Source organism: Cajanus cajan, chromosome 7 (genome assembly GCF_000230855.2).
Source record: "Cajanus cajan strain Asha chromosome 7, NIPB_CcT2T_4, whole genome shotgun sequence".
Classification (NCBI taxonomy): Eukaryota; Viridiplantae; Streptophyta; class Magnoliopsida; order Fabales; family Fabaceae; genus Cajanus; species Cajanus cajan.
The window spans coordinates 38236262-38261295 of record NC_138523.1 but is presented as its reverse complement, the minus strand read 5'-3'; the positions used below and the strand labels follow the sequence as shown (position 1 = coordinate 38261295).

General features: G+C 33.5%; 4 protein-coding genes across 5 annotated transcripts; 2 read left to right on the top strand and 2 right to left on the bottom strand.

Annotated features, from left to right (window-relative positions):
• Positions 1–236: 236 nt before the first annotated feature.
• LOC109818117 (LOW PSII ACCUMULATION-like protein) lies at positions 237–2900 on the top strand. The gene is made up of 4 exons (XM_020383520.3): positions 237–561; positions 1527–2090; positions 2177–2227; positions 2494–2900. Exons 1-4 carry the CDS (start codon positions 338–340, stop codon positions 2633–2635), a joined length of 981 nt encoding a protein of 326 aa, XP_020239109.1. The 5' UTR covers positions 237–337; the 3' UTR covers positions 2636–2900.
• Positions 2901–4050: 1150 nt separating this feature from the next.
• On the bottom strand, positions 4051–5773 carry LOC109818116 (photosystem I reaction center subunit IV A, chloroplastic). Its single transcript, XM_020383519.3, has 3 exons — positions 5431–5773; positions 4441–4506; positions 4051–4343 (listed from the first exon to the last, which is right to left on the bottom strand). Exons 1-3 carry the CDS (start codon positions 5671–5673, stop codon positions 4239–4241), a joined length of 414 nt encoding a protein of 137 aa, XP_020239108.1. The 5' UTR covers positions 5674–5773; the 3' UTR covers positions 4051–4238.
• A 1740-nt stretch (positions 5774–7513) lies between these two features.
• TRM20 (methyl-coenzyme M reductase II subunit gamma, putative (DUF3741)) lies at positions 7514–18257 on the top strand. Of its 2 annotated transcripts, XR_014427789.1 has the most exons (9): positions 7514–8897; positions 9104–9247; positions 9907–10026; positions 10451–10534; positions 10806–10911; positions 10983–11040; positions 11132–13588; positions 14112–14190; positions 14512–14595. XR_014427789.1 is itself a non-coding variant. In XM_029268768.2 (4 exons), exons 2-4 carry the CDS (start codon positions 14594–14596, stop codon positions 18112–18114), a joined length of 2661 nt encoding a protein of 886 aa, XP_029124601.1. In that variant the 5' UTR covers positions 13720–14190; positions 14512–14593; the 3' UTR covers positions 18115–18257. The 2 variants fall into 2 exon arrangements, 1 of the variants encoding a protein (XP_029124601.1); XM_029268768.2 differs by lacking the exons at positions 7514–8897; positions 9104–9247; positions 9907–10026; ... (2 more) ...; positions 10983–11040; positions 11132–13588 and adding exons at positions 17098–17254; positions 17399–18257 and having other exon boundaries at positions 13720–14190; positions 14512–16381.
• Positions 18258–20229: 1972 nt separating this feature from the next.
• LOC109818118 (Tetraspanin family protein) lies at positions 20230–25034 on the bottom strand. Its single transcript, XM_020383521.3, has 6 exons — positions 24727–25034; positions 24365–24464; positions 23964–24044; positions 23751–23855; positions 21200–21403; positions 20230–20448 (listed from the first exon to the last, which is right to left on the bottom strand). The coding sequence occupies exons 1-6, from the start codon at positions 24918–24920 to the stop codon at positions 20407–20409; spliced, it is 726 nt and encodes a 241-aa protein (XP_020239110.1). The 5' UTR covers positions 24921–25034; the 3' UTR covers positions 20230–20406.

Here is a 25034-nt window from a genome sequence, read left to right as displayed (position 1 = left end):
TTAAAATAAATAATATTTCAAATGTTGTCGACTCTCAAGTTGCCAACAAATTTGAGATTGTTAATGTAATTACAATTTCTATGGAAAAAATATGATTAAAATTAAAAATAAATGTTACATGATTAAACACATTTTAATATTAAAACAGTCATTTTTCTTTTATACGGTTCTTTTGTTGATTTCCAAATTTTATTTTTCCCGAATAATAATAATGGGTTGCGGGTAGGGGTAAGCGTGGCATTACCAGAATCATCCAAATAAGGACCTGAGGATGAGTTAGTTGAGTTGCACCTTCACATGCCAAACTCAATGAAACCATTCACTTAGGAACCGAACCATGGCGTTAACGTTCGGTTCACTGACTCCTAATTCCAACACCTTGTGTCTCACTCTCACCACACCTCCCCTCAACAACCTCATCACTAATCATCGTACTAATTTTGTGTTCTGTGGCCGAAGTGTCAGCTATGGACACTCTCTGTCTTATTCACACCAAAGGGCTTCTTCCTTTGCCACTATTGTCTGTTCTGCTGCCAATAAACCATCTCCATCTGAAATTAGGTACCCTTTTTCTCTCTATAGCGCATGGAACTAGCTACCAATTCAACAGTTTAATTTTTGTAAAAAATTAAAAATACCAATTTTCAAATAATTAACTTTTCTTTGATTGGCACTTTCGGGGTGTTTTCGGAACAGAAATTGTTTTTATTTAACTTTCTTATGCAACAAAGAGAGATAGGAAGAGAAAAGAGAGAAGCGTGTCATAACTAAGGTAGTTGGTGTAATGGTGATAGAAAGAAAAAGTAAAGAAAATAATGTCACAAGTTATTATAGAAATGTGTTGTATAAATAATATAACCCTTTTCGGAATGGTGTTTGTGTTTGTTACATTCAAGTATGTTAATTGTAATCATGATGTAGAGATGTATGACATGAATCACATGATCATAATGCAATACGAATAGTAAAGGTAGCATTGGCGCGAGAGCAAAATCTAGCTATGAATTGATCATGAGAATTGATGCCGAGCGTGGCATTTAATGGCCACAAACAAACAACTAATTTTAGTTTAAGTTCATAGTTTCACCTATTCATCATATACTTTTGAATTCCCAGTTCCCCTTTTTATGACACTGAAGCTTGAAAAAGAAAAGATTAGGATCCAACAAATATAGTTTTGGTTGGAACTATCTTGCTTTATGAACATTTTTATAGCCCTTTTTAGGCATTTCTTCCTGTTGCTTCCCCGGAAGCTTTAGGTTTTATATGAAGTGTTTTTATAAGGAACATTCCATGATAAAAGGTAAAATAATAATCATCATCATCGTCATCAGAAGCATCATCTAAAGATCTTTTTGTCAGCAATTTCGCATGGTTATTTTGTTTGGACAAACCTCTGAAATGAATGCAGAGTTCACTCAACTTTCTTCTTTTCTTATGGTTTCTCCTCTTTATGCAATGCTTGTTTCATCAGGTTCTATTAGCCAGTGATGCTTCATCAATCATTAATCATATTTGTTCTTCAGCTCTACAGCCAAGATAAGGAGCGAGGTTCTCTCTCCCTTTCGGTCTGTTAGGATGTTCTTTTATATTGCTTTTGTTGCAAGTGGTGCTCTGGGGGGATTCATAGCACTCACGCAACTAATTGGTGCACTGGCTAATTCATCAAGAGCGTCTGAAATCCCTGAAATTGCAAAGGGCCTTGGCATTGACATTGCGGCAGTATCTTTATTTGCTTTCTTGTACTTCAGAGAGAACAAAGCAAAGAATGCACAAGTGGCTCGCCTCTCGCGAGAGGAAATCTTATCAAACCTTAAGCTTCGTGTGGATGAGAAGAAGATCATTCCTGTGAGCTCATTGAGAGGGATTGCACGTCTTGTCATATGCGCTGGCCCTGCATCCTTCATAACTGAGTCTTTTAAACGTAGTGAACCTTTCACCGAAAGTCTTTTGGATAGAGGAGTGCTTGTTGTGCCCTTTGTAACAGATGGAAATTCACCTGCGTTAGAGATTGATGAGACTGAGGAACTTGCTTCAAGAAGGAAGAGACTTTGGCAACTGGCTCCGGTTTACATCACTGAGTGGTCCAAGTATGTCTACCAGGATCAAAAGTAAATATACAATTGAATTTTACTTTTCCTGATTTATTATTTATTTTTTCCTATGTTGTTTATAGGTGGTTAGATGAGCAAAAGAGGTTAGCTGGTGTATCTTCTGATTCTCCAGTGTAAGTACTATCCATGTTAGTATGCTGACATGTATATATGTTGAGATGTCTAATTTTTCATCTAAAGAATATGCACAACACATATATTCTTTTAAAATGTGAAGTTTTAGTCATATGAGGTTATAGTTTTGTAGTGAATTTGTACAACCATATTATATGGTAGGATAGATACTGTAATAAAAAACCATCTTTATTTTGGGATGCTTGTCATTTAGTGAACATTGCACAAGAACTTAAGCTTCTTTTTTTTTTCCCTTGTTATACAGGTATCTATCCCTACGCCTAGATGGTCGTGTTCGTGGCAGTGGTGTTGGTTATCCTCCTTGGAATGCTTTGGTTGCACAATTACCACAAGTAAAGGGAATCTGGACTGGCCTACTAGATGGCATGGATGGTAGAGTTCTTTAGTGCTTTTTTCTACTTCTGAAAGCACAAAACAAAAAGTTCAGCCCTCTTTTTCTTCATTTTCTTTTTCTGGTTTTGTTTCCTATAGTGGGCAATCCGTTAAACTTTTATGATTTGGTTTTAATATAATTTTTGGCTTGATCTTCCTGTTAACGATGTGTTTAGTGGCTATTGGCTCAAATTAAGACTATTTACATTTTGGGAAAATTATGTTCACCACCCTTAAAGTTTAATAAAACTACACCTGATATCCTTCTCTTTTTCTACATTACTTTGACCTCTATATAAAGGCATAAGAAATTAAGAGAAGTCTGTGTTATTGGAAAGGATTGTGTTATTTTGTTATATAATTTGAGGCAAATTTGTGTAGGATTAAAAAGGGAAGGAATATTGAGTGAAAGTTTGTTAAACTTCAAGGAAGTGTGAGTGTAATTTGCGTTTATATTTTTTTTTTGTAACATGACTGATAATTTTGCATTAGAATCGTGTCTATCCCTTCTCGAAGCTTTTGTATGATTGTAATGTTTATAGTTACCTAATACGTCTTAAGTCATGAAGTGGTAAGCATTATCTTAGCACTTAGCTTGATGCCACTTGAAAAACAGACGAGTCATGTTAATTGTACACAAAAAGAATTAGCTCACATAATATATCGATATCACCCTTTTCTTTCCTACTGCTCTCTTTTTCTTCATCAAATGCAATGGTGCGCATTGCTATGTGAACTCGTGAGTACGAAAACATGTGCAATCAAGATTTTTCCAGGTTAATATGTATGTGATGAAGTAACATATAATTAGTGCTCGGAATAGGGCTCTCCCATGATAGTTAAAGCGTTTGTGCAACATATGAACAAAATATGAAGCTTTTCATTTACCATTCTGCTTACTTCGGAGGGTTAACCGTGCTTGAAAAATTGTAGATTAAAAAAAAAGGTGGCTGAATATGTAATTATTTATAAATCACTGCCAGTTTTCATTACCAATTTTGTAGTTGCGTTAGTGAGTATGTTATATGTTCCTAAGAAAAAGGAAACTATGCAAAAGGAGCCATGATCATCTGCAACAATCATTTCATTCACATTAGAATATTATACCTCATTGTCATGACAAAACTTAAAAAAAAATGCACGTTTCTACTCCACTCTAGATTTTTAGACATCCTAATTTTTATATTTTAGCACATATTTATCTCTTTCTTATTTCTTCACACGGATCACTCATCACATCTCTCATTCTCTCTCTTTTCATTTGTCTTTCTCTTCAACACCCCATGAGATGCAAAATCTGTTCTATTCTACTTAACATTATGAGGTGATCAAACGCATGAATACTATTTCACTTTTACTTTTAGGCCAATTTCAATATTTGTAATGGCGAAAAATTGATGACTCTAACATGACTAATTACTGATTTGAATAAAATAAGAAGCGGGGTAGTAGAAGATTATGAGCAACTGCACACAGAATGTAGTTCATAGAGAATAGAGATGAAGGGGGTAGATATCAGAGAGAATATGATACAGATTCTTTTTTTATGACATGAGAAAATCTTAGGCTAGTAACTGCGACAGCATGACAGGAATCAAAATTACAATTAAATTGGACTCATTCTACTTCCTCGATCTCATCCAAAGCATAGTTGTTTGTTGATACATTGGCATAGTTGACTTTGTTGAATCGAACCACAACAGGGTAGCGAGTCTTTGGGTCCTGCACAACAAACACAAACCAATAAAACAGGAATTGGGTTTGCATGGGATGGTAGAAATTTGAGAGGGTATCATTGCATTAGGAGTGAGTCACTAACCTGATCAACAGCAACCACTGAACCAGTGCCTTTGTACCAGTAGGATTCCTTCCTAAGAATCTTCACCTGTTGATTGCAAAGAAAAGTTAGGTACTAACCCTGTTACTACACAGCTTCTTCAGTACAAGTTTCAACTTTCAGGCTATTTACCAACACAAAGTCTCAAATGAATAAAACGGACAAGTTTCATCACTGTCCTTTGATCCAACACATTCTGAAGACAAATGCTAGCTACATACTTCTTAACATGCTCTCTTGAACATATTCTTTGCTACTTATTGAAATTTATTGAGAATCATAAAATTATGAAGGTTTCACTTCATTTAATGAGATTCACTTATGATTTTATAATATCTATTAAATTTTAACTAATAATAGTAAGAGAGTGTTATTTTGAACATATTCTTTATTCCTCTGCACATCCAAAGAGAAATGCTAACAATAGTCTTCTTAACATGCTCTTCTTGAACATATTATCTATTTCTTATTGAAATTTATTAAAAATCATAAAATTGTATAAGCTACACTTTACATTCAATAAGTTTCATTCATGATTTTGAAATTTTTATCATGTTTTAATTAATAACATAAAGAGTATTAGAAAAAAGTGTATTCGTGGAACTCACTCCTCTATTTTGAATTCTCTCCATTTCTCTATATATTTGTAACAAGAAACTAGTTTGACACACTTATTACATCCATAGATGCAATACAAAAGCATAAAATTGTAGCAGAAATCAAAGACTTGTATATAGTTCAACAAAGTCCAATTTTTTTAATTATTTATCATATAAATCTTCGATGACAAGGAAGAAAATGAAAATAAGACATGTTTATAGTTAAAAACATTTCCTCAAACCAATTCTAATGGGATGATGATATGCTATAATATATTCACAAAAGAGACAACAATTAAGGATCATGAGAAAAAATTGATTTTTCACAAGATGAGTACTAAAAAGGTTGAGTTGTGGTTGTGGGGTAACTGACCTTAGTACCTCTCTTGGGGCCAATTGGAGGTGGCTTTGGTTTAGGAGCAGCCTCACCTTCAGCTGGGGGTGTGGCAGTTGCGGGTGCAGCCTCTTCTGATGCCCTCACAACAAGCTTAGAACCGTTGTTGTTCTTTGGGGGGAACATGGTGACCCTTGAAGGTGATGCGTTTGTGGTGGCACCTGCAACATTAAGGGACAACACAAACCCAGATGCTGCTGATGCCATGTTGCTGCTAGCCATGATATGATTTTTTTTGTGTGTGAGTGTGTGTCTTAGGTTGTTCTCTCTTTGTGTTGTGTGTACTAATCTTAAGCGTGGCAAAAGGACACGAACAACACAAGCGCTGAGAGGCTTTGAATGAATTATCTGATCCCCAGAAGTGTGCATCAATCGTGCCCGCCACTAGGGTGTTGCCACTTGTCAACCATATCCCAATCCTTTGGATAATGTTGCTACAACTCATCCATTCGTAAATCGCCCACTCAACTCACTTTGTCACTCGGCTAAGCTACTAAACTTGAATATGTGAAATGGGTCTCTTAGGAAATACTCAAAATGTTTTTTTTGTCCCATCAGCTAAATTTATTTTAAAAGTTGATTTTGAAAAGTCGTAAAATAACGATCCTTCCTAAAATAATTAAACTGTCAGACACTCTCAACTAAATTATTTATTTTTAATTCTTGTAAATTTTACACAAACTAGACTATCCTACGAAAATTACACAAACCTGAAAATTTTTATATTAATAAAAAATATTTCAAACGGTTATCTTATATGCGAGAATGTCTCTACTTTTTGAAAAAAAGTATTTTTAGATATTCTCTTATTTTCTAATATAATTCAGATTTTTATTTGTAATATTTATTAAATTTTAATATTTTAAAATAAATTATCAATAATTAAAAATAATCTTGTACAGTAATATAAATTATTTATCTTAAATATAAAATATAATTCATATGTTTAAAAATATCTATTTATACAATTTTTAAATATAATTTTTATATTTAAATATAATATTTATTTGTATATATAATTTATTATAAATTTTAGTTATATATAATTAATATTTAATCTGAAAATGTATATTTTAAAATACTAGTCGATATTAAATAGTATAAGTTTGATGTATTTTCCTTGCATACCAAATATGCATTTCAAATATTCAAAGATTGTAATAAAACCAAGGCATGGGTAAGATTTATTTAAAGAAAGTAGGTTAGGATTAGCTTAAATTGGAAAAATAAAATTAAATTAAAAGGCTTATTTTAATCCCCCGTTTTTTTTTTTTTTTTGTCATTATTCCCACTTAATCTTCCGGTACTCATACACAATTTCTAAATTTTCTAACTTTTGAAATGATGATGATTTCTTTCATGCCCGACATTTTCTATTTCATTCTTTTGAAATTCTTTTCTTTTTTTGTCATTTTTTTCTTTTTGTTTTATGTTTTACTTTATTTTTGTTTGCTTTTCTGTTTCTTGTTTTCTTTTTTGTAAAGTTGAAAGAAAAAATAGAATGTAATACTTTCTTTTTTTGCAAAAGTGCATTTCTCATCCCAAAATTACAATTCGTGTTTTCAGCCAATTCCAAATTGTTTCTAAAAGTGCATTTCCTCTAGCAAATGAGCAACCCCAATTTTAAGTTTGAAAACTAATTATAAATTATTTCTAAAATTTTCAGCTAAGAGGAAAAAAATAGTTTTTCGTTTTTTCAATTGAAATACGGTTAAAAAAAATTAAAAATAGAAATTATTTAGGCTCAAAGGGAGTTATTAAGGGATAATGTAGGAACTATAAAAATAAATAAATAAAAAAATAAAACGGGATAACGTAGTGTACCTGTGTGAAGATATTTCTCTGCTCTCAGCTGATGTTCTCAATTAATACCTTCACTTCTTTTCGCTCTCCAAATTGGTTGCATGTATACATCAAAGGGTTGACACTTGCAAAAAATACTCTGACACTTAAGTAAATTACTTTGAGTAATAAACGCGAATTATTTATATTGATATTAACTTTACCTCAAGATACGAATTATTTATATAGATATTAATGGACCCTAATTTTGATGAGTCATAACTTAGGATTATCAATTAGGTAATATGTCGATAATTGATTCCCTATCCATGATTAAGTCTTAATCATCTTGGTTAGAATAACTGAGAGTTATCCATATTCATGTCTTTTCGACCTTATCGATATCCAAAAGATGACATGATCTTTTTGCTTATTGAGAATGTCGAGAGGTGGCGTGACCTTTTCTACTATTGAAGGTGTCGATGGGTTACTTAATTCCTTCGAATATTGAGGTATTGAGGGGTTACTTAATTCCTTTGGCTATCAGGGTGCTGAGAGATCACTTAATTCCTTCGAATACCGAGGGGTTACTTAATTCCTTCGGTTATCGAGGTGCTGAGAAGTCCTAATCTAATCAATTTCTGGTGATCGAACGGATTATCTCGTATATGTAGGATAAACTTTATTTGACCTCAGTTAATTTTTTAAAATGACCTAAATAATCTCATTACGAACACCTATAAAATCAAAATTTTAAAGAAAAATGTGGCTCTAAAGTAAATAAATAAATAAAATAAAATAAAAATGCTTGATGTGGAATATTCACCAATTACATGTTGGGCTAAATTTGCTCAGTTTTTTTAAAATAAGAAAAAAAATCATGCATCGCCGGCTAGTTATTGCAAAATGATAAATAAAAGAATATTAAGGAAAGAAATAAGTAAAATAAAAAAAATAAAAATAAAAAATGAATAGAATATTTTAAGTCGTAGAAAATCTCTTTTCATCTTCTATCTTCAACACTTCTATGTAATCAGAATGGAAATGTGTATAAAAATCCATTTAAAACCCCTAAATCGTATAATATCACATTTCAAAGCAGCAAATGTAGAAGGAAAAGAAGAGGTGAATTGACGTTTCGGAATTCAAACACACACTAAAACCAAAAAAAAAACCTATTACACAATGTGTATCATGAATAAAAGAAAAATATATATCTACAACTAGAAGCAGAAGCCAGGAAATATTTTTGGTTAACGATTAAATATGCATAAACTTAAATTTGTAGTTTCTATAATTAAAAATATTTTATTTTAATTTTGTACTTGTTATTTTTTAAAAATTTTATTTCTTATTTTTATAAAAATTAAAAAGTAAAGTTTTTGTCTAACCAAAAATAGTTTTGGTTAAATCCCTTTGTTTTTACTAGTTAGAATTTAGAGTCAAATTTAACTTACGCTGATTTATATTGTTGATAACATATGTGATCCATAATTCAATATTTAAATTAAAATACATTATTTTTATAGGAATCGAAAGGTATTTAAACTTTGTTTAAATTTGACATGGCGTTTGGCGCCAATTGCTTGCAATGAAGAAAAGGAAAACTTCCCAAATTGATCCCAAGCTTCCATTCCATGCACCTCCAATTTCCCAAACCAAAGGTATCTTTCTTCTCTCTTTTTACATGCTCCAAATTCCTGTTATAGTTTACGATTACAATCGATACCTAACCATTTGTGCCTTTCCTTGTACAATGTCTTTTGCTCCACATTCTCATGGTTAAGCTTGCACGTTCTCAAAATAATTGTTATAATTAAATTGTTTGGACTTTTCTTTTTCTGCTTAATTCGTTTGATTTTGAATTCAGGTGCGCTTACAGATCCAAAAACTTCAGAGTTTGCGTTCTTTAAGAAATTGAAGGAGGATGCAAGTCTCGGATGTAGTTCGCGTCCACTGCAAAAGGATTTTCACATATCATCTAAGAAGCCTGAATCCAGTGGCTATTTCAGAGGTTGCTATGAATTCAATTGTCATCAAAATCTTTAGTGATTTTACACTTGGCTATTATGAAAATGTTTTATTTTCATCTATATAGAAAGCTTTTATTTCTAATTATTTATAAATTAGCATCACTAGGAAGATTATATTCTCTAAAAATAAATAACTCATGAGATGAGATATTTTTATTCTCCTGCCACTTTTCTTTCCATGTTAAATTATTCTTTGTTTTAAAGCCACCTTATTTTAATTAGGTTGGGGGATTTCTTATTTCTATATAAGGAAGTGAATTAATTTTCCATTTTCCGTGCTATTCTTAAAATAGAATACTTCTCCCAGGTTTGTAGAGAAAGACATTGTACTTGTGCCATCATTGTTACAGCAAAACAGTCATCGCATTTATTTAAGATTTAAATATTTTTGTTGGTTTTTACAAATATACTAAATTTTTGTTTTAATCTCTCTAAAATTTGGGTTTAGGTTTGTATCCCCTTTTTTATATATAAAAAAAAAATGGTACTTTTATCCATGTCATTGTCATAGATCTGATAAATAATGATACTTTACTAAACAAGCAGTTCGGAATTCATTTTATATGGATTAAAAATTTAGTCCCTCTAATTTGTAGGAGCTAAAATTATATTTAAATTTTTTTATTTGATGTATATGCAGAGAAGACTGGTGATGTCAGAGTTGGCAATAACGGCAACAGCTCTTCAAGGATCATGGAGCAAGTACCATCTGTAAGAACAGACTCTTTTTTCTCACCTGTTGGAGTGTGGAATAAATCAGGTACGTATTAGAAGAAAATTCCGCAATTCTAGCCACAGCGATACACTGTTACTTATGATCATGATGTTCACATTCACAATAAATATAAAAGGCGATACTTTGATTTGTGAAGTATTCCTCGTCTGGAATCCTGTGCTTTTATCAGCTCATAATATCAATTTGTGCTCCTATTTACTCAAATTCGCTATTTAAGTTCATCTCATGTGGCATTTTTATTTCTCTGATTGGCACATGTTTACGTCATAAATTAACATACAAAGCTTACCAGTTTATGAGGTGAATCTGGAGAACTTTAGCCACTATGCACTCCAAGAAAAGTTGAAATGTTGGGAACTCTTTTTTACTCCCACTATAATTTTAGTTTTTAATTTCCTGCTAAACAACAATCTGGTATCTAAAGATCTTTTTTTAATGGTAAATGCAGGCTTGTACTCTATCAGCAACACGCCAGAAAACAATCGAGATTTTAGTGACAACTTCAAACCCCAGCAAATACTTTCACATGAAGGTTTGATTTTCTTCATTCTGGATTTGCTTGGGTGCATAGGATTTTCAGAGGGGGGGACACTTTGAACAATAAGGTTACTTTTACTGGTTATCCAATGGAGATAAGTCAAGCTTTTATTGGGTGCCACTGATTTGTTAATTACCCTTCAGAGGTTCAAATATATTATTGAAAGAAAAATGTATATTATGTAACTGAAGACGTGCAATTTACTGCTCATATTTGAGAATGTGATGACACAGCTTGTGTAAATTACTTTGTATCAAATCTTCAGGAAACCAGCATGCACGTGGAGAAGTTTTCTCTAGAAAGAGACAAAAACTAAGACAGTGTGTCGCAGATGTCTTATTTACGGACACAGAGAAGCTCTGTTCAAAAGGGTTAGGCACAGTTTTGCTATTAACATTAATTGCCCTCGCCCTTTATCATGAATATAATAGGAAATTTTCAGGCACGATGTTATTTCCATGCTCCTTAGTCGGCTGTTCCCTATGAGAACTGAGGAAAATGTATGTTGTGTTTAGCCATTTCTTTGTGCTAATATACTATAATTCCTTCCAATGACTTGCCTTCCTTAACAAAAGTGATTTTCTGTGCCAGAAATATGAGGATACAAATCCAGGAAAAGAAGTGAATGCTACAAGATATGATTTACCTGATTCTCGAGAGTTGGATGATCACTTAAACGAGAACTATCAGATGCCTAAAAGGAAACTTCTTGAACTGGAAACAAGTCCATACTTCAGTGATCATGTGTTGTCTCCTACGTTTCTCAGATCAAATGAGAGAATTACTCCGCACGCCGAGTTCCCAACCTATCCTTCTCACAACTTTCAACCTCTTCACAGTATAACAGAACCTGAGTTCAAACTAAGTAAAATTCCAAGTTTCAGTGCCTCTACAAAGAGTGACGTAACTCTTGGATCTCTGTTTAACGGAGCAGCAAATGCTACTAGATATGGTTTACGTGATTATCGGGAGTTAGATGTTCAATTTACAGAACACCATCAGATATCTAAGAGGAAACTTCTTGAACTTGAATCAAGCTCATCCTTCAGTGATCATTTGTTATCACCTGTATTTCTCCGTTCAGTTGAGGTAATTACTCCACATGCCAACTTTCCAACTTATCCACTCAAGTTTCAACCTCTGCTCAGTATAACAGAAGCTAAAAGTGATTTTGGTAAAACTAGAACTCCAAGTTTCATCGATAAGGATGATGTAACCGGAGTATTTTTTAGTAATAAGCAAGAGAATGAAATCTTTACGGTTAATCATTTCAAGGAGATGGGGAAATTTGAGAGAGAACCAATTCCTCTTCTTATGGAAAAAGATTTTGACTGCACTGCAGATGAGACAAATTTACCTATCACTTGTAAGTATATAAAGCCAGATATGCCCCTTGAATTATCAATTTTGGGCCATGGTAAAGAGCGAATATTAAATAATACACTAGATGAATACCACTTTAGTCCTTCATCCTCGCTACCCGACAAGCCACAGGACTTCAACTCAATATTGGATTCTGGTTTCTTAAGATACCAAGAATTCAAGTTTGGAAAGTATGTCTATGAAGGCATGGACACAAATTTTAACCATACAGAATTGTCCTTGTCACACGATATGCATCACTTTAATGTGTCTGAAAATTGCAAGAATGACACTTCATGGGATCAAGACAGCTCATTCCTTTCACCATACCAGCATTGGGTTGGAAGAACAGTTTCCGATGATACCTACCGTCTTCATTCTAACCCGGAAACCTGGCTTCCATCTTCACTTGCTGAATATCAGAGGTGCTGTTCCCTAACTAGTTCCCATTTAAATTACCGAAGTTCAAGGTCAAGGAGTTTACAGTTGCCACAAAGGGAAAGTATGTCTTCTCCTTTTCACATTAATGATAATTACGAGCCAGAAATGTTTGGTGAAAATCACGGTGAAGTGCTTTATCATTTTAGGGAAAGCTCGGTTGAAATATATAACTCTGCTTTTCTTCATATGTCCATGCAAAGAAACAATGCATGCTCATTTCCTCTGGATGGCAGTGACTATGTCAATGAACAAGAGCACACACAGAAGCTGCTCCTCTAGAGTCTAACACTCAAGAATGCTTGATCAAACATTACCTCGAACATGTGTTTACAAAATGACATGTCCATCAAACGTTACCTTTTGGATGGAAATTAATTGTTACTATGCAGGGATTCTTGATAATTTGAAACATTAACAGGACTCTGTCTAGACTTAAATTGCACAAGCATCTAAAGAGGGTAGTGACTCTATAATTGTTCTTTTTTTTTTTTTTGATAAACAGAGTGACTGTATAATTTTGACATATCCAAAAAGAACTTTCCCGTGATTCAGCAGAAAAAGTTAGTACTTTATTTTTTTTGTGTGGCATTTATCATGTAAGAGTAATGCTAACCTAAACGTCATCAATTGAATTTCCCGAATGCATATATTGAAAATATTGAAGGGTGTAACTGTAACTAGTTTGTGTAGTGTATAGCTCACTCTTATTACCGATTTACCTGCCTCTATCATTTATCAAAGAGCTTACGATTAGTAGAAAACTACAAATCCTTACGTTAAGCAAACCAGAAACTTGAATTCAAAATTATCTCCAACGTCTTTCTCTTGCATTATTTGGAGTGGTCTTCATGCTACTCCAGATTTCAATTTGGTTACGCTCTTGCCTCCTGTGCACTACTTTATGGTGTTGGAAGGCCTACATCCACGTCCTTTAACCGCGCTTCCCACGGCATCGTGTATGGGGCACATGAAAAAAGTACACACTATCGTTGTTTTACTTTTCTTATTTTCCACAAAATCCCCATTATAAGTGAGATATAGATTTTGTTTTGTTTTGTTTGCTATTCTATTTAGAGGGTCATTTTCAGTTGCATGTGCAACTTGTACGTCACTCATAAATAGAAAACGATATCTGACCCATTCGGTATTCTTTTACCCAAGATTAAAGGCTACCCTATGACACAAATTTTTGTTTTCACTCGCCTTTAAATCCCAATGTTTTGTGTACCCCCTGTCGCATTAAAGGTGAGATCAAACAAAAAATTATTGTGAAGTCAACATAACAGAATGTAGAAAATTATGGGGCCTCAACCGATATGGCTTTCCCCGTTCCATTGTTTGTATGCCTTTCCTGTTATTTTTACTCCTTTAAAAGGATCTCCTTTCCATATGATACTATCGATTTGGTGATCACTCATTTGTAAAAATAACAAGATAATATCTCAGGTTCACTGCAATTGAGTCAAGTAACTACCTTGTAAATTTGATCCAAAAATGAAATATTATTTCAACTGTTTTATTATTCTATATATCAAGTAATGACACATTCAATATTTATGATATTTTCCCTACCAACATTATTTGGCAAGATTTGGAAGAATGAATTATATTTATTACATTGGGATTGCATAGTTATTTGCCTATACATAAGTGTAACAACTTGCCTGTTTTGTTAGACTGGTTAGTTTTGTTATCAAACATGAGATTCAAATTCCATTGGAAGCAAGTTGAGAATTTATTAGTACTAAATGATATAAATCAATAGCAGTTTGAAGAGAGCTTTTCACAAATAGAGAGGATGGAGGACAAAGTACAGAATTAAGGAAAGGCAGAGACAAAGAAAAAAGGTAGGACAACAAGCCCACATCTCTTCACCTTTTCCAGCCTTTTGCCTTTTAGATCTACACTTATCTCTCTCCCTTTCTTGGTGATCTGTATGGAGGTTTCTCTAAATTGTCTTTAGTTTTTTGTTTATTTCCTAGTTGTGTGGAATAGTTGTACTCAAGATTTCTGTAGTTGAACTGCTTCTGTGCTATTATTATATTATATTATTCCCATACATTTGAAACAAAAAAAAAAAAAAATATATATATATATATATATATATATATATATATATATATATTATTCCCATACATCACCAAATGTTATGCCTATTTGTCTCGCAGCTTCATCACTTTCAACAAGTCAATCAGATGGTGGTGATGGGATAGAGGATAAGGCAGAAAAGTAAATGGATCAACCATCAAGATGCAGATGCTCATAGACAAAGATATGTCCAAACAAAAAGACTCCAAGCACCAACTACCAAATGTAGTAGCAAAACTAATGGGGCTTGAAACCCCTCCAAGGGGAGAGCCTAATTTATCTGTAGAGAGAAGCCACAGAAGCGATTATTCTCAACATATGTATGGTCCTATAGGGCTTCCATTCAAGCATTGGCAGCAGGAAGATGGGTTTATGGATATGGAAATGCTTCATGAAATTCATCCAAGCACAGAACAGGTTTCTTACAAAGATATGTATGAAATATGGCAGCAATCTCAGAGAGCAACCTATGTAAGGGGCAAGATACCAGATAGAGGAAAGCGGAATGAAGAAGTTGATGGGAAAAGAATGGCTCTCATTCGTCAGAAATTCATGGAAGCAAAACGTATGTCAACAGATGAGAGACTGCGCCATACCAAACAATTCAAAGAAGCCTTGGAAGTTTTAAGCTCCAATAGTGATCTCTTAGTCAGGTTATTGGATTCTCAAAATGTTTATGAATTTTACTCAACTCCACCAAATGAGACAAAACGTGTCACCCTCATTAAACCTTTGAAGATGATTGACAGTGTCAATGACAAATCTTCCAGTAAGGAGAAAAAAAATAGTAGACTGATTAAGAAACCAGCAAGAGTTGATCAAGCAGCTGTATGGGAAAACAAGAATCCTGGAAACTCTCCAGATAGTCAGAAAGTTGATGATTCTCCAGTTAGAACCACTCGAATAGTGTTACTAAAGCCTAGCCCTGGGAGGACACATGACCAAAAGGCAATGATTTCTCCAACAACTTCATCACCACTGAATCTGAAAAGTGGAAGTTTCCATCAGGGACCTGAATATGAAGATGTACTAGAATCCATTAGAGTGGCAAAGGAGATCACACAGCAAATGCACAAAGGCCTTAGGAGCTATCAAAAGGATAAGACTCCTCATTCTTCAGTGTTTTCCAATGGCTTTTCTGATGATGAGAGTTCATTCAACAAATCTTATCATGAATATGCATCGGCGCATTTCAGCGATTTGGAAGCTATGTCACCATTGCCAAGGCTTTCATGGGATTACACAAATGGCTGTGGCAGTCCTTATTCTACAATGTCCTTGGGTCGAGTGTCTTGCTCTCCTGAGTCATCAGTGTGCAGAGAGGCAAAGAAAAGACTTTCTGAAAGATGGACTATGATGACATCAGATAATAAGGGTCACCAAGAACAAAGGCAATCTACGAGAAGCTCTACCTTGGGTGAGATGCTTTCTCTTACTCATAAAAAGAAATCTGTAACATCTGATGTTGAGAGTATTAATGAAGACCAAGAACCTGGCAAATATGTTTCTTGCAGCCATTCTTTCAATGCAGAAATAAGCATTGAGGGCTCTCCTAAAACTCTTCCCAGGTCAAATTCTGTGCCTGCATCTTCTACTGTCTATGAAGCTGTTGTTGATCACAATACTGGGAAAGCACAGGGCTCCAAGGCGCGGACAAAGTCAAAGAGTATGAGATCATCACTTAAAGGGAAAGTTGCCAGTTTCTTGTTCTCAAGGAGTAAGAAATCAACCAAGAAAAAACCAAGTCCATCTCAATCTACTCCTACTGCCACCGAAACATTAGTTCTTCCAGCAAATTCACCTGAAGTCCTCAGGGATGATGTCTCTCAAAGCATCAATGTGGATCGTTTTGAAGAGTGTTCTCTTGCAGATCTATGTGAATCATCAGGGAAAACTAAAACAGATTTGGTCTCTAACAGACAAGAAGAAGAAGACATGATTACACTAGAGGTAATGGCTACTGTTATTCTGCAAATTTCATCATATTATTTTTCATTTTATTTCATAATGCTAATTTTCTTTCTTTGGCCGATGAATATTTTGGATATGTAAGGAGTTTTTTTAAGAGAATAGAGTAAAAAAAAAAAAAAAACTATACAGAGAGAAAATAGTGAAAGACACAGAAATCATGTAGGAAACTACAGAATTAATATTCATCATAGCTTTTTGAGAAGTTCGCAAGTTAGTGGATATTAAAACTAATTGTTGTTTTAACCTTTATTTATTATGGGCTTATGGGTTAACACCAAAAAACCATTCCTTAATTATAATTGAGTATTCCTTTATAATCCACAGGAATTTTTGTGCCTTCTCTTCCTAACTAATGAAATTACTAGTATATCAAATGTTCTTATTGTTGGGATTGGATGAGTATGGTGGCAAGTTTATGCACGGAAACTAATTTCCTCTTATATTGTTGGGATTCACAAGTGTTGGAATGGTGAAATAAATAAAATAAAATAAAACCGAAATTTTTGTTATTAAAATGCTTGGGTACTTGTTGATAATCAATTGAAGTAATTTTTCTTAGTCAGCCTAGACCACAACCTCTTCGGTTTCCTCTTATCAAGATGAGATTATTGAATGATAAATTGAATTGAATACATATATCTTAGGACCAACCCGTATATAAATATATGAAATCCTTGATCTGTTTGTTTTCACAGCCTGGATTCACTGTGCCAAGGCCCATGATGTCAGAGATTAATTTAAACGATAACCCGGATCAGCCTAGTCCAATCTCAGTGTTACAACCTCCATTTGAAGATTATAATAGTAATGCATCTCATGAGTCCTTGAACAGCACGAAGAGTGGTCAACTAGGTAATAATGCTTAGGACTTTTCTCTTTCTTCATCAGTTCAAGTTCTCATTTGATATATATAAATATATAGACCATATCCTAAATTTTAATTTAGTCACTATAGTTTAATTATTACCTGAGTGCCATTTGTTTCTACATCAATAGGATCACAGGTGTTACTGAAGTCCAATTTAATTGACAAATCACCACCTATAGAATCAATAGCTAGGACCCTATCATGGGATGATTCTTGTGCTGAAGTAGCAAGCCCCTATCCATTAAAACCCTTGATGGTTTCTTCCTTGGACTCCAAGGTAGAGGAACACGAGTGGCTACTCTTGGTCCACAAACTACTATCAGCAGCTGGACTTGATGATCAACACCAATACGACTCGTTTTACACTAGATGGTATTCACTTGAAAGTCCATTGGACCCATCACTGAGGGACACATATGCCAAGGAGCCTATGCCAATGCATGAGGGCAGAAGAAGGAAGATGAGATCAAACCATAAACTTGTGTTTGACTATGTCAATTCTGCACTATTGGAAATTGTTGGTTATGGATCAGAGAAAAGTTGCTTAAAGAGCAGTGGGAGCCACTACAGGGTGCTAGTCCAAGAGGGTGCATCAACCTTATTGGTGGACCACATTGTGGCCCAAATGAAGAAATTAATAGCAAGTGGGATGAAGAGTGAGTGGGAGGGTGGTGGGGACAGCAACAGCCTGGTGGTAGAAAATGTTGTCAGAAAAGAGGTGGTGCAAATAGGGTGGGTTGAGCTTATGGAATTAGAGATTGATGTTTTGGGGAAGGAGATTGAAGGAGAATTGATTCAAGAGCTTGTGGAGAATGTGGTGGTTGATTTTACAGGAAGGGATTGAATCCCTCTTGAGCCTTTCTGCTTTTGATTTTTAAATTAAATAAATATTGTAAGTTTATTATGGTTGCATTTGATCATCCACTTTGTGCTACTCACCTAATTTATTAAATTCTATGCTACCAATAAATTTGTAGTTATTTGCTATTGATGACTCTGAAGTTTATATGCACAATTACTCAAACCAAGAACATGAAGAATTTATCTAGTTATATTATTAAAGAACATAAATATATATATCACATTGTCACAAGTCACTATCTGTCTGTGTTGGTACTAGTTTAGCCATAACTGTGATGCTCTAACAGTACCATCGGTACAGTTGGTGTAAAGTATGCATGACACATTTACCGGAATCACAATGTGTAGTCCTCTTGCAACATGTTGCTGGCTCTCAATTCATGGTGAAGCGTGGATTGATTGGAATCACAAGTCACAGCATACGATGACTTCTCTGTAGTATCATCATGTTCACCATTTTTATATAGAACTATAAAATTAATCATGGATCACAGCATGAAGTTCACACCATTTTTATATTTCCCTTCTATAAATCAATTCATGCAATCCTTTTTGAGATGGGAGATAACATGAAGTTCAACTAGTTTTATTCAGAATGATATATGGTGACTCGTTTTTTTTTTCAGCCAAAATTCAATATGACATTCTCCTAGTCTTACCACATGGATTGTTGACATAGTTTATGGTCCAGGAAATAAACGCTCCAGATGCTGGCATAATTAATTAAAGTTTAATGAAAAAAAAAATCAAGAGATAGAAGAGGTAAACTCGATCTATTTGTCTACGAAAATCGTGGAAAGATTCTCAAACATGAATGAGGTACTAATCTTTGCACTCTGAAGGTGCTGAAGCCCGAAGTAGAACCAAGGGACAAAGACAAACATTGTTTTCAAGTGGATAAAAAGGTTGAGAATATTCTCCGATGGCTATAAGATGTAAAATTTCTAAATTCTAACTATCCTAAAAGACAAATTATGGTATCTTCAGCTTAAAAATTAAGGCACGACTGAAAAGTCCCGTGACAGCACCATGGACCACGTTCCACTAGACAAGCTTCCAAAGTGATTAAGATCATTGACTGCAGTTTGAGAGAGAACAATTTCTCATCACTTGTCATTTTTCTATCAGAAACAGAAGCCGGGGAGAAAGAGTGTTGTGTTACGTACTACGTAGAGGAAGAAGCTAATGCTTTTTGTTTATTCTTCCTTTTTTTAAAAATCTGTGGTTCTATTTTCTTGAATATATTCAACAATGGTTTGTCATGGTCGATTCTGCCAAAACACTAACATAAAAACTCACTTAATCTAAATCCAATGATCAGCATAGTCCTGCAGTAGTCAGAAACATTCACATGGAAATTTTCCATTGAATCCAAATGTGAAAAATAATATTACAGTCACACTTCCTTTTATCTATAAATAGGTAGATAAATAAAACTCTTAACCTTTTAATGTGAAGCAAAAGTAGTACAAATCAAATGCTAATAATAACTGTGCGTTTGTTTACTATCCAGAAATATTTAACTAAAACATTTCCTGTGACTTCAAAGTTCAAACTGCTCGAGTTCAACTAAAAATTTTCACGCTCTAGAAATATATACTCTTCTTTTTCCTATTCTAAAATTAGCTTATGAAAGGAAAAAAAAAAAAAAAAAAAAAAAAAAAAAAAAAAAGCTATCAAGTGCTACCGATCAAGCAAATAAGCACCAGAAGAATACTGAAAACTGGCCCTCCGACTTCACCTGATGAGTTATATTAGAGTCATATCAAGTTCTAAAGGAAATTCTCGCTGTACATTGCAATGTTTAACACACCAATTAAGCTTTTCCAAAATTTATGCAAAGCTTTGCTTATTTGTTTTTGAGGAAAAGTAAATAAATGTCAACATGTGCGAGACGTATCTAGTGTTCCATATCCAACCTTTATAGTTGGACGAGGAGCCATTGAGCAATGTCAATAACTATTTTTCTGTTAGAGACTGCACGATCAGTACAGCATTGAGGAAGGTGCTTACATAGTTACATCGAGTCCTTGGTATCTTTTTTTTTTTTTTCTTTCAATTTTCTCTTTTGCTATGCTATTTTTGAAGACTCTCAAACTTCAATCAATAACTAGTTTAGTTTAAAATACATATACCACGACTATATAGCTTATCACAATTTTCTCCTGAAAAACAAATAAAATTGAATAAAACATTAAAATGAAAGATATACATATGTACTTAGATGTCAATACAATGCATTGCTTGATGGCTAGTAAAAGGCATTGCCTCGAATTCATGCTTGGAAGCTGGTCTTATCACCATGGTTCAATCCGTACTGGAAACAAAAAATAGTAATTAGTTATTACATTTAAATTAAAGGACACAAGCATAACCAGCATGCTCAACTGTAATCTGTTCCCATAAATAGCATAATGGCTGTGTATCAAATTGAATACACAGGAGAAGAAAATACACTACATTCCCTAGATGATCAACGAGCAAGCAATTGAGAAAGTCTCGAAAACAAGTTGGAAAATCATAAACCTATTGATTTTTATCCTTAGACCCAAATGCTTAAAATGAAGAAATCGTTGATCTTGAGGCCGCGTAATTAACATGGGCCTCAAATTTCTAAATCCAAACCAAAATAACAAGGAAAAAAAATGATTTGTACAAAACGTTTACATATCCTTTGTTTCTATTAAGAATAGTTTAATGCAATGACAATAGACAATACTGAAAACGTAATTTTTCTAGGCAGGTGTGCATGATTGTATGCCTAACTATATGACACACCGTAGCACTCACCAGAGTCTTGTAACCAAGTAAAAAAGAAAATCAAAAGGTTCAAATGAACTAAAAATCTACAACCAAATTACTATATGCTAAGATCAAAGTTTAATTAACAATAACATGCAATATGCACAGATGCAAAAGAAAAAAAAAAATTGGAACCTTTTGTAGTTAGTAATAAAAGCTCAGCCTCTCTTTTGACAAACAATTAACAAAATCACAATTTATTTTTCTTATCATTGAAAATTCCATCGAAGATTATCCAACACTATAGACTTCAAGACCAGCATTACCTTCTCTCTCATCCGTGAGCTCCAAATATCGGAGTGATTTCCTCTATTATCACCTTTGCTAGACCCAGATGGTTGGCCAGATTGAGGATTAAGTAGGGGCTCCCAACTTCTACCCCGAACATCATATTCATCCTCGTAATCAAAATCTTCTCTATGAGTAGAAACTGTGGCTCGTAAAATTAATGCCAGTAGTAGAGATAATGCCTGAGGTTGGCAACAAGAAAAATGAGCAATAGCAACTAAGGGAGGAATGGGATAAAGCAAAATCCAGAAAATGCTTTACATCTATACAACATGGTTATTATATGGTTTGTTATGTTGTTAATTGATATTATTTTTACGAAGATACAAGCAAAATGCTGGAATTTTAAGACTAATCGTTATAGCAAATTTCTTGTTGCCTTTATAACATGTAAAGACAAAGGCATTAAATATGCTAGGCACAGAGTTGAGGTAGGATTTTGTCCTGTTTTTTCCGTTTCAACCTTAATAAAGTAAAAAGAGTGGCATATTTTATACCAGGTTCCCCTTCCCATACTTTCAATATCTGTCAACAGAACATTAAAATCTAAAATCAAAAGCAGAAACTATTATCTCAAGTCCAACTAACGTGTGCGCAGACTGGGGACAATATCCTCCTAAATGAAGGAAGGGACAACAAGAGGTAAAGATAAATTTTCTAGGGAGAAGATTCAACACACATTAATAGCCCATTGACCAATGATGCTTTACTCTTTGTTTGTTTTTAATAATTAGTATTTGTTATTTAGGATAAAATGATCATAACTCAAAATTAATAATTATTTTATTTATAAATTGCAGTTGCTTAGTTAAAAATACAAATAATTAAAATTGAATAATAATAATAATACAATAACATTGTTTATTACTCCCGTGTCTCATATTATTAGTCATTTTTTAATGCCTCAAATTATTTGTCACTTTAAAAAACTAACAAAACATTAATTATATTTTTCAACAAAAGCCCTGTATATCTCACCTAAATACTTACGTAAGTAGATTGACAACTACACTAACTATTTTAATAAGGATACTTTTTGTCAAAAAAAGAGAGGATATTTTATCATAGTAAATTGTACAATCAACAATGTTCTTAAAAAGTGTATATTAAGAAAACAAATAATGAGACAAATGGAATACTTCATTGTAAATGTTCTGTTGTGAATGGTACTATAGTTTTAGAAAATTAAATGATTGATTCATCTGAACATTTACCTAAACTAATAATGTTACTTAGAAAGAACTCGTAAACTCCATCACCATTTCCCTCACACAGTAACATCAATACTACCAATAATTCTTTTAATAAGAACCTGTTGGGTAGTTTGTCTTCATCTTTTTTACAAGACTCCCTCCAAATTGCCTAATGCTTTTTTTTTTTACAAAAATATCCTTAAATGGAGATGCATTAATTAATTAGGTAGAAAGAAATTAAAAAAAAAATGAAATCCCAATAGTTTCACAGATATTTTTGACAAGTTATCACCACTAAATAAACTAAATTTCTTAATTATTGTGAAGTAGTTAAAACTTAAAAAGTTCCTATACACAGAACCAGAGGTAGTATTTATCAAATTATGAATGGAGCGTTTTAATCTTTGTGAGGATCAGTGCAAAAAAGTGTTCACACCACAAACATTTTCGTACCAAAATAAATAAAAACACCTATATCAGAATAATCTTTAATTCAAATGGACATTGACAAATAATTAAAGGTCCATGTTTGAATCAGGTTATTTTTATTATATTAAAAAAATTGCACTTAGAAAGAAAAAATAAAGACTTTCCAGTTTTCAACTAAGATATTAATGTTTTGGTAACAAAGATTCATACCTTATTTGGAATCTTCAAAATAAATGTATCACTAGCAATTCATGAATTTCAAAGGACATTTTGGTTACCACATAAAATAAACCAATCAAAACTTTAGAACACAACCAATGTAATAATCAAAGCAATAGTTTGGAGAACATAATGACATATAATCTAGCAAAATAGCAATGATGCTATTAAATGGTTCGTAGTAGTAATTTTTTTTTATCATAGTTCGTAATTAGTAATGAAAAACAATTTAATCCCAAGTTCTAAAACCAGATTCAACACACAGCTTCTCTTTTTTATTATTAATTATTTGTTAGGTAAAATTACAGAAACCAAATTACCCAGCAGCTGCCATGATTCAACTAACACGTCCAAATTCAATTGAAGTTAATGAACTAAAATTAATATGTGGACGGTGGCACATCAAATTCTCCTGCATTAACTAACTATTAAGATGTCTGAACAAAAGAACATTGACATCTACATGCAACAAGTTATGAAGGATTCCATAAATTTATGAGTACTGAATACTGATGAAGCAATACCAACTTCAGAAGATAATAAATGAATAACACATGTTGAACATTAACATCACAGGCGTGAACTCTGAAAAATGGACTAATGCACTACAATTCATTTACCAAAGAGTGGACAAGAAAAAGGCCAGATACAGATACTAACACCAAAACAGGAACAATGATGAATATACCTGAACCACAAGCACAGTAATGCCAACCCATGTACAGATATCTATATTATCTTCAATGAAAGCTCGAAGCTCATCAAGTTGACCGGTTGGATCGAATGGAATATCCTGCAAAGACAACAATTAACATGCTATAGGCCTCAAAAAGGGGACACAAACATAAAATCTACTGCAACTAAGTTTATGGAGAACGTTGGGGAACAATAAAGTAAGAACCTTTTCCCAATCACTATCAAGAGCAATGAATCCCACCAGGGAAGCTTCTAGCAGAAGAAGCATTGCAACGAGTAGAGTGTACTAGCATCGTTAAAAAGGTCAAGGATTGAAAAGGGAAACAAATAAAATAATTAAAATCAAAAGTAAAGTAAAAAAGCTACTTCAAAGAATTCACACAAATTTACTCTCAAAAAAAAAAAAAAAAAAGATCAACATATTTTCAGCCAAGCTACTATATTTTTCTTAGGTGAACCAAAAAATTAGAGATTAATCTCTCGAAGTTCTGAGATTCATTTACGGGATGCATTCTCCCCACACGTGTTATTCTATATGCATTGTTATCAGTGAATTACACCACAGAAATAGCCATACTACTAAACATTTCAATTTGAAAGGGATACAAAACACAAGCAGCAACCATTGATCATTTCAGCTGCCATGCAGCCCAAGAAAGAAATACATAACACCAAAACTCCCACTCCCGTGAAAGCGTATATGAACCTGTCTCATCAAGGAAAAAAGAAACAGGGTTAGCCTTATCAACCAAGGAATAAAAATGAAAATGAATAACATTAAAATGCATTTCAGCATAGAATTAGAATATATCGCAATCTCATCATAACTAATAAAAACAATAATAATAACATAAAGATTAGTGTAGTAACTAGGCGTGAAAGTAGTTGATATCATTTAATGAATGAGAGCAAGTTGAGTAGTAGTGAAAATAAAATAAAATAAAATTGAATAGAAGAAGAAAAGTAACCAAGGAGCGGGTAGGTTGATGGAATTGAAATATAAGGGGAAAGGGTGAGGAAGAGGAGGAGGAGGAACACGATGGTCCCATTCGTTGAACATCCATATGCAATAGAGGAGAATGGAAATGCCAATGAAGGATTGAAGGAAATTCAGGAACTTGAGAATGAAAGCAACCGAAACGTGGCAAAAATTGAAGCGCATCTTAGTTTTAGATTAGGGTTCCTTGCGATGATTTCTGTGAATTCCAATAATCATCACTTTCACAATTTCTATTTTATTTCATATTTTGGTTTTTCTGTCGGGTACTCTGCATAA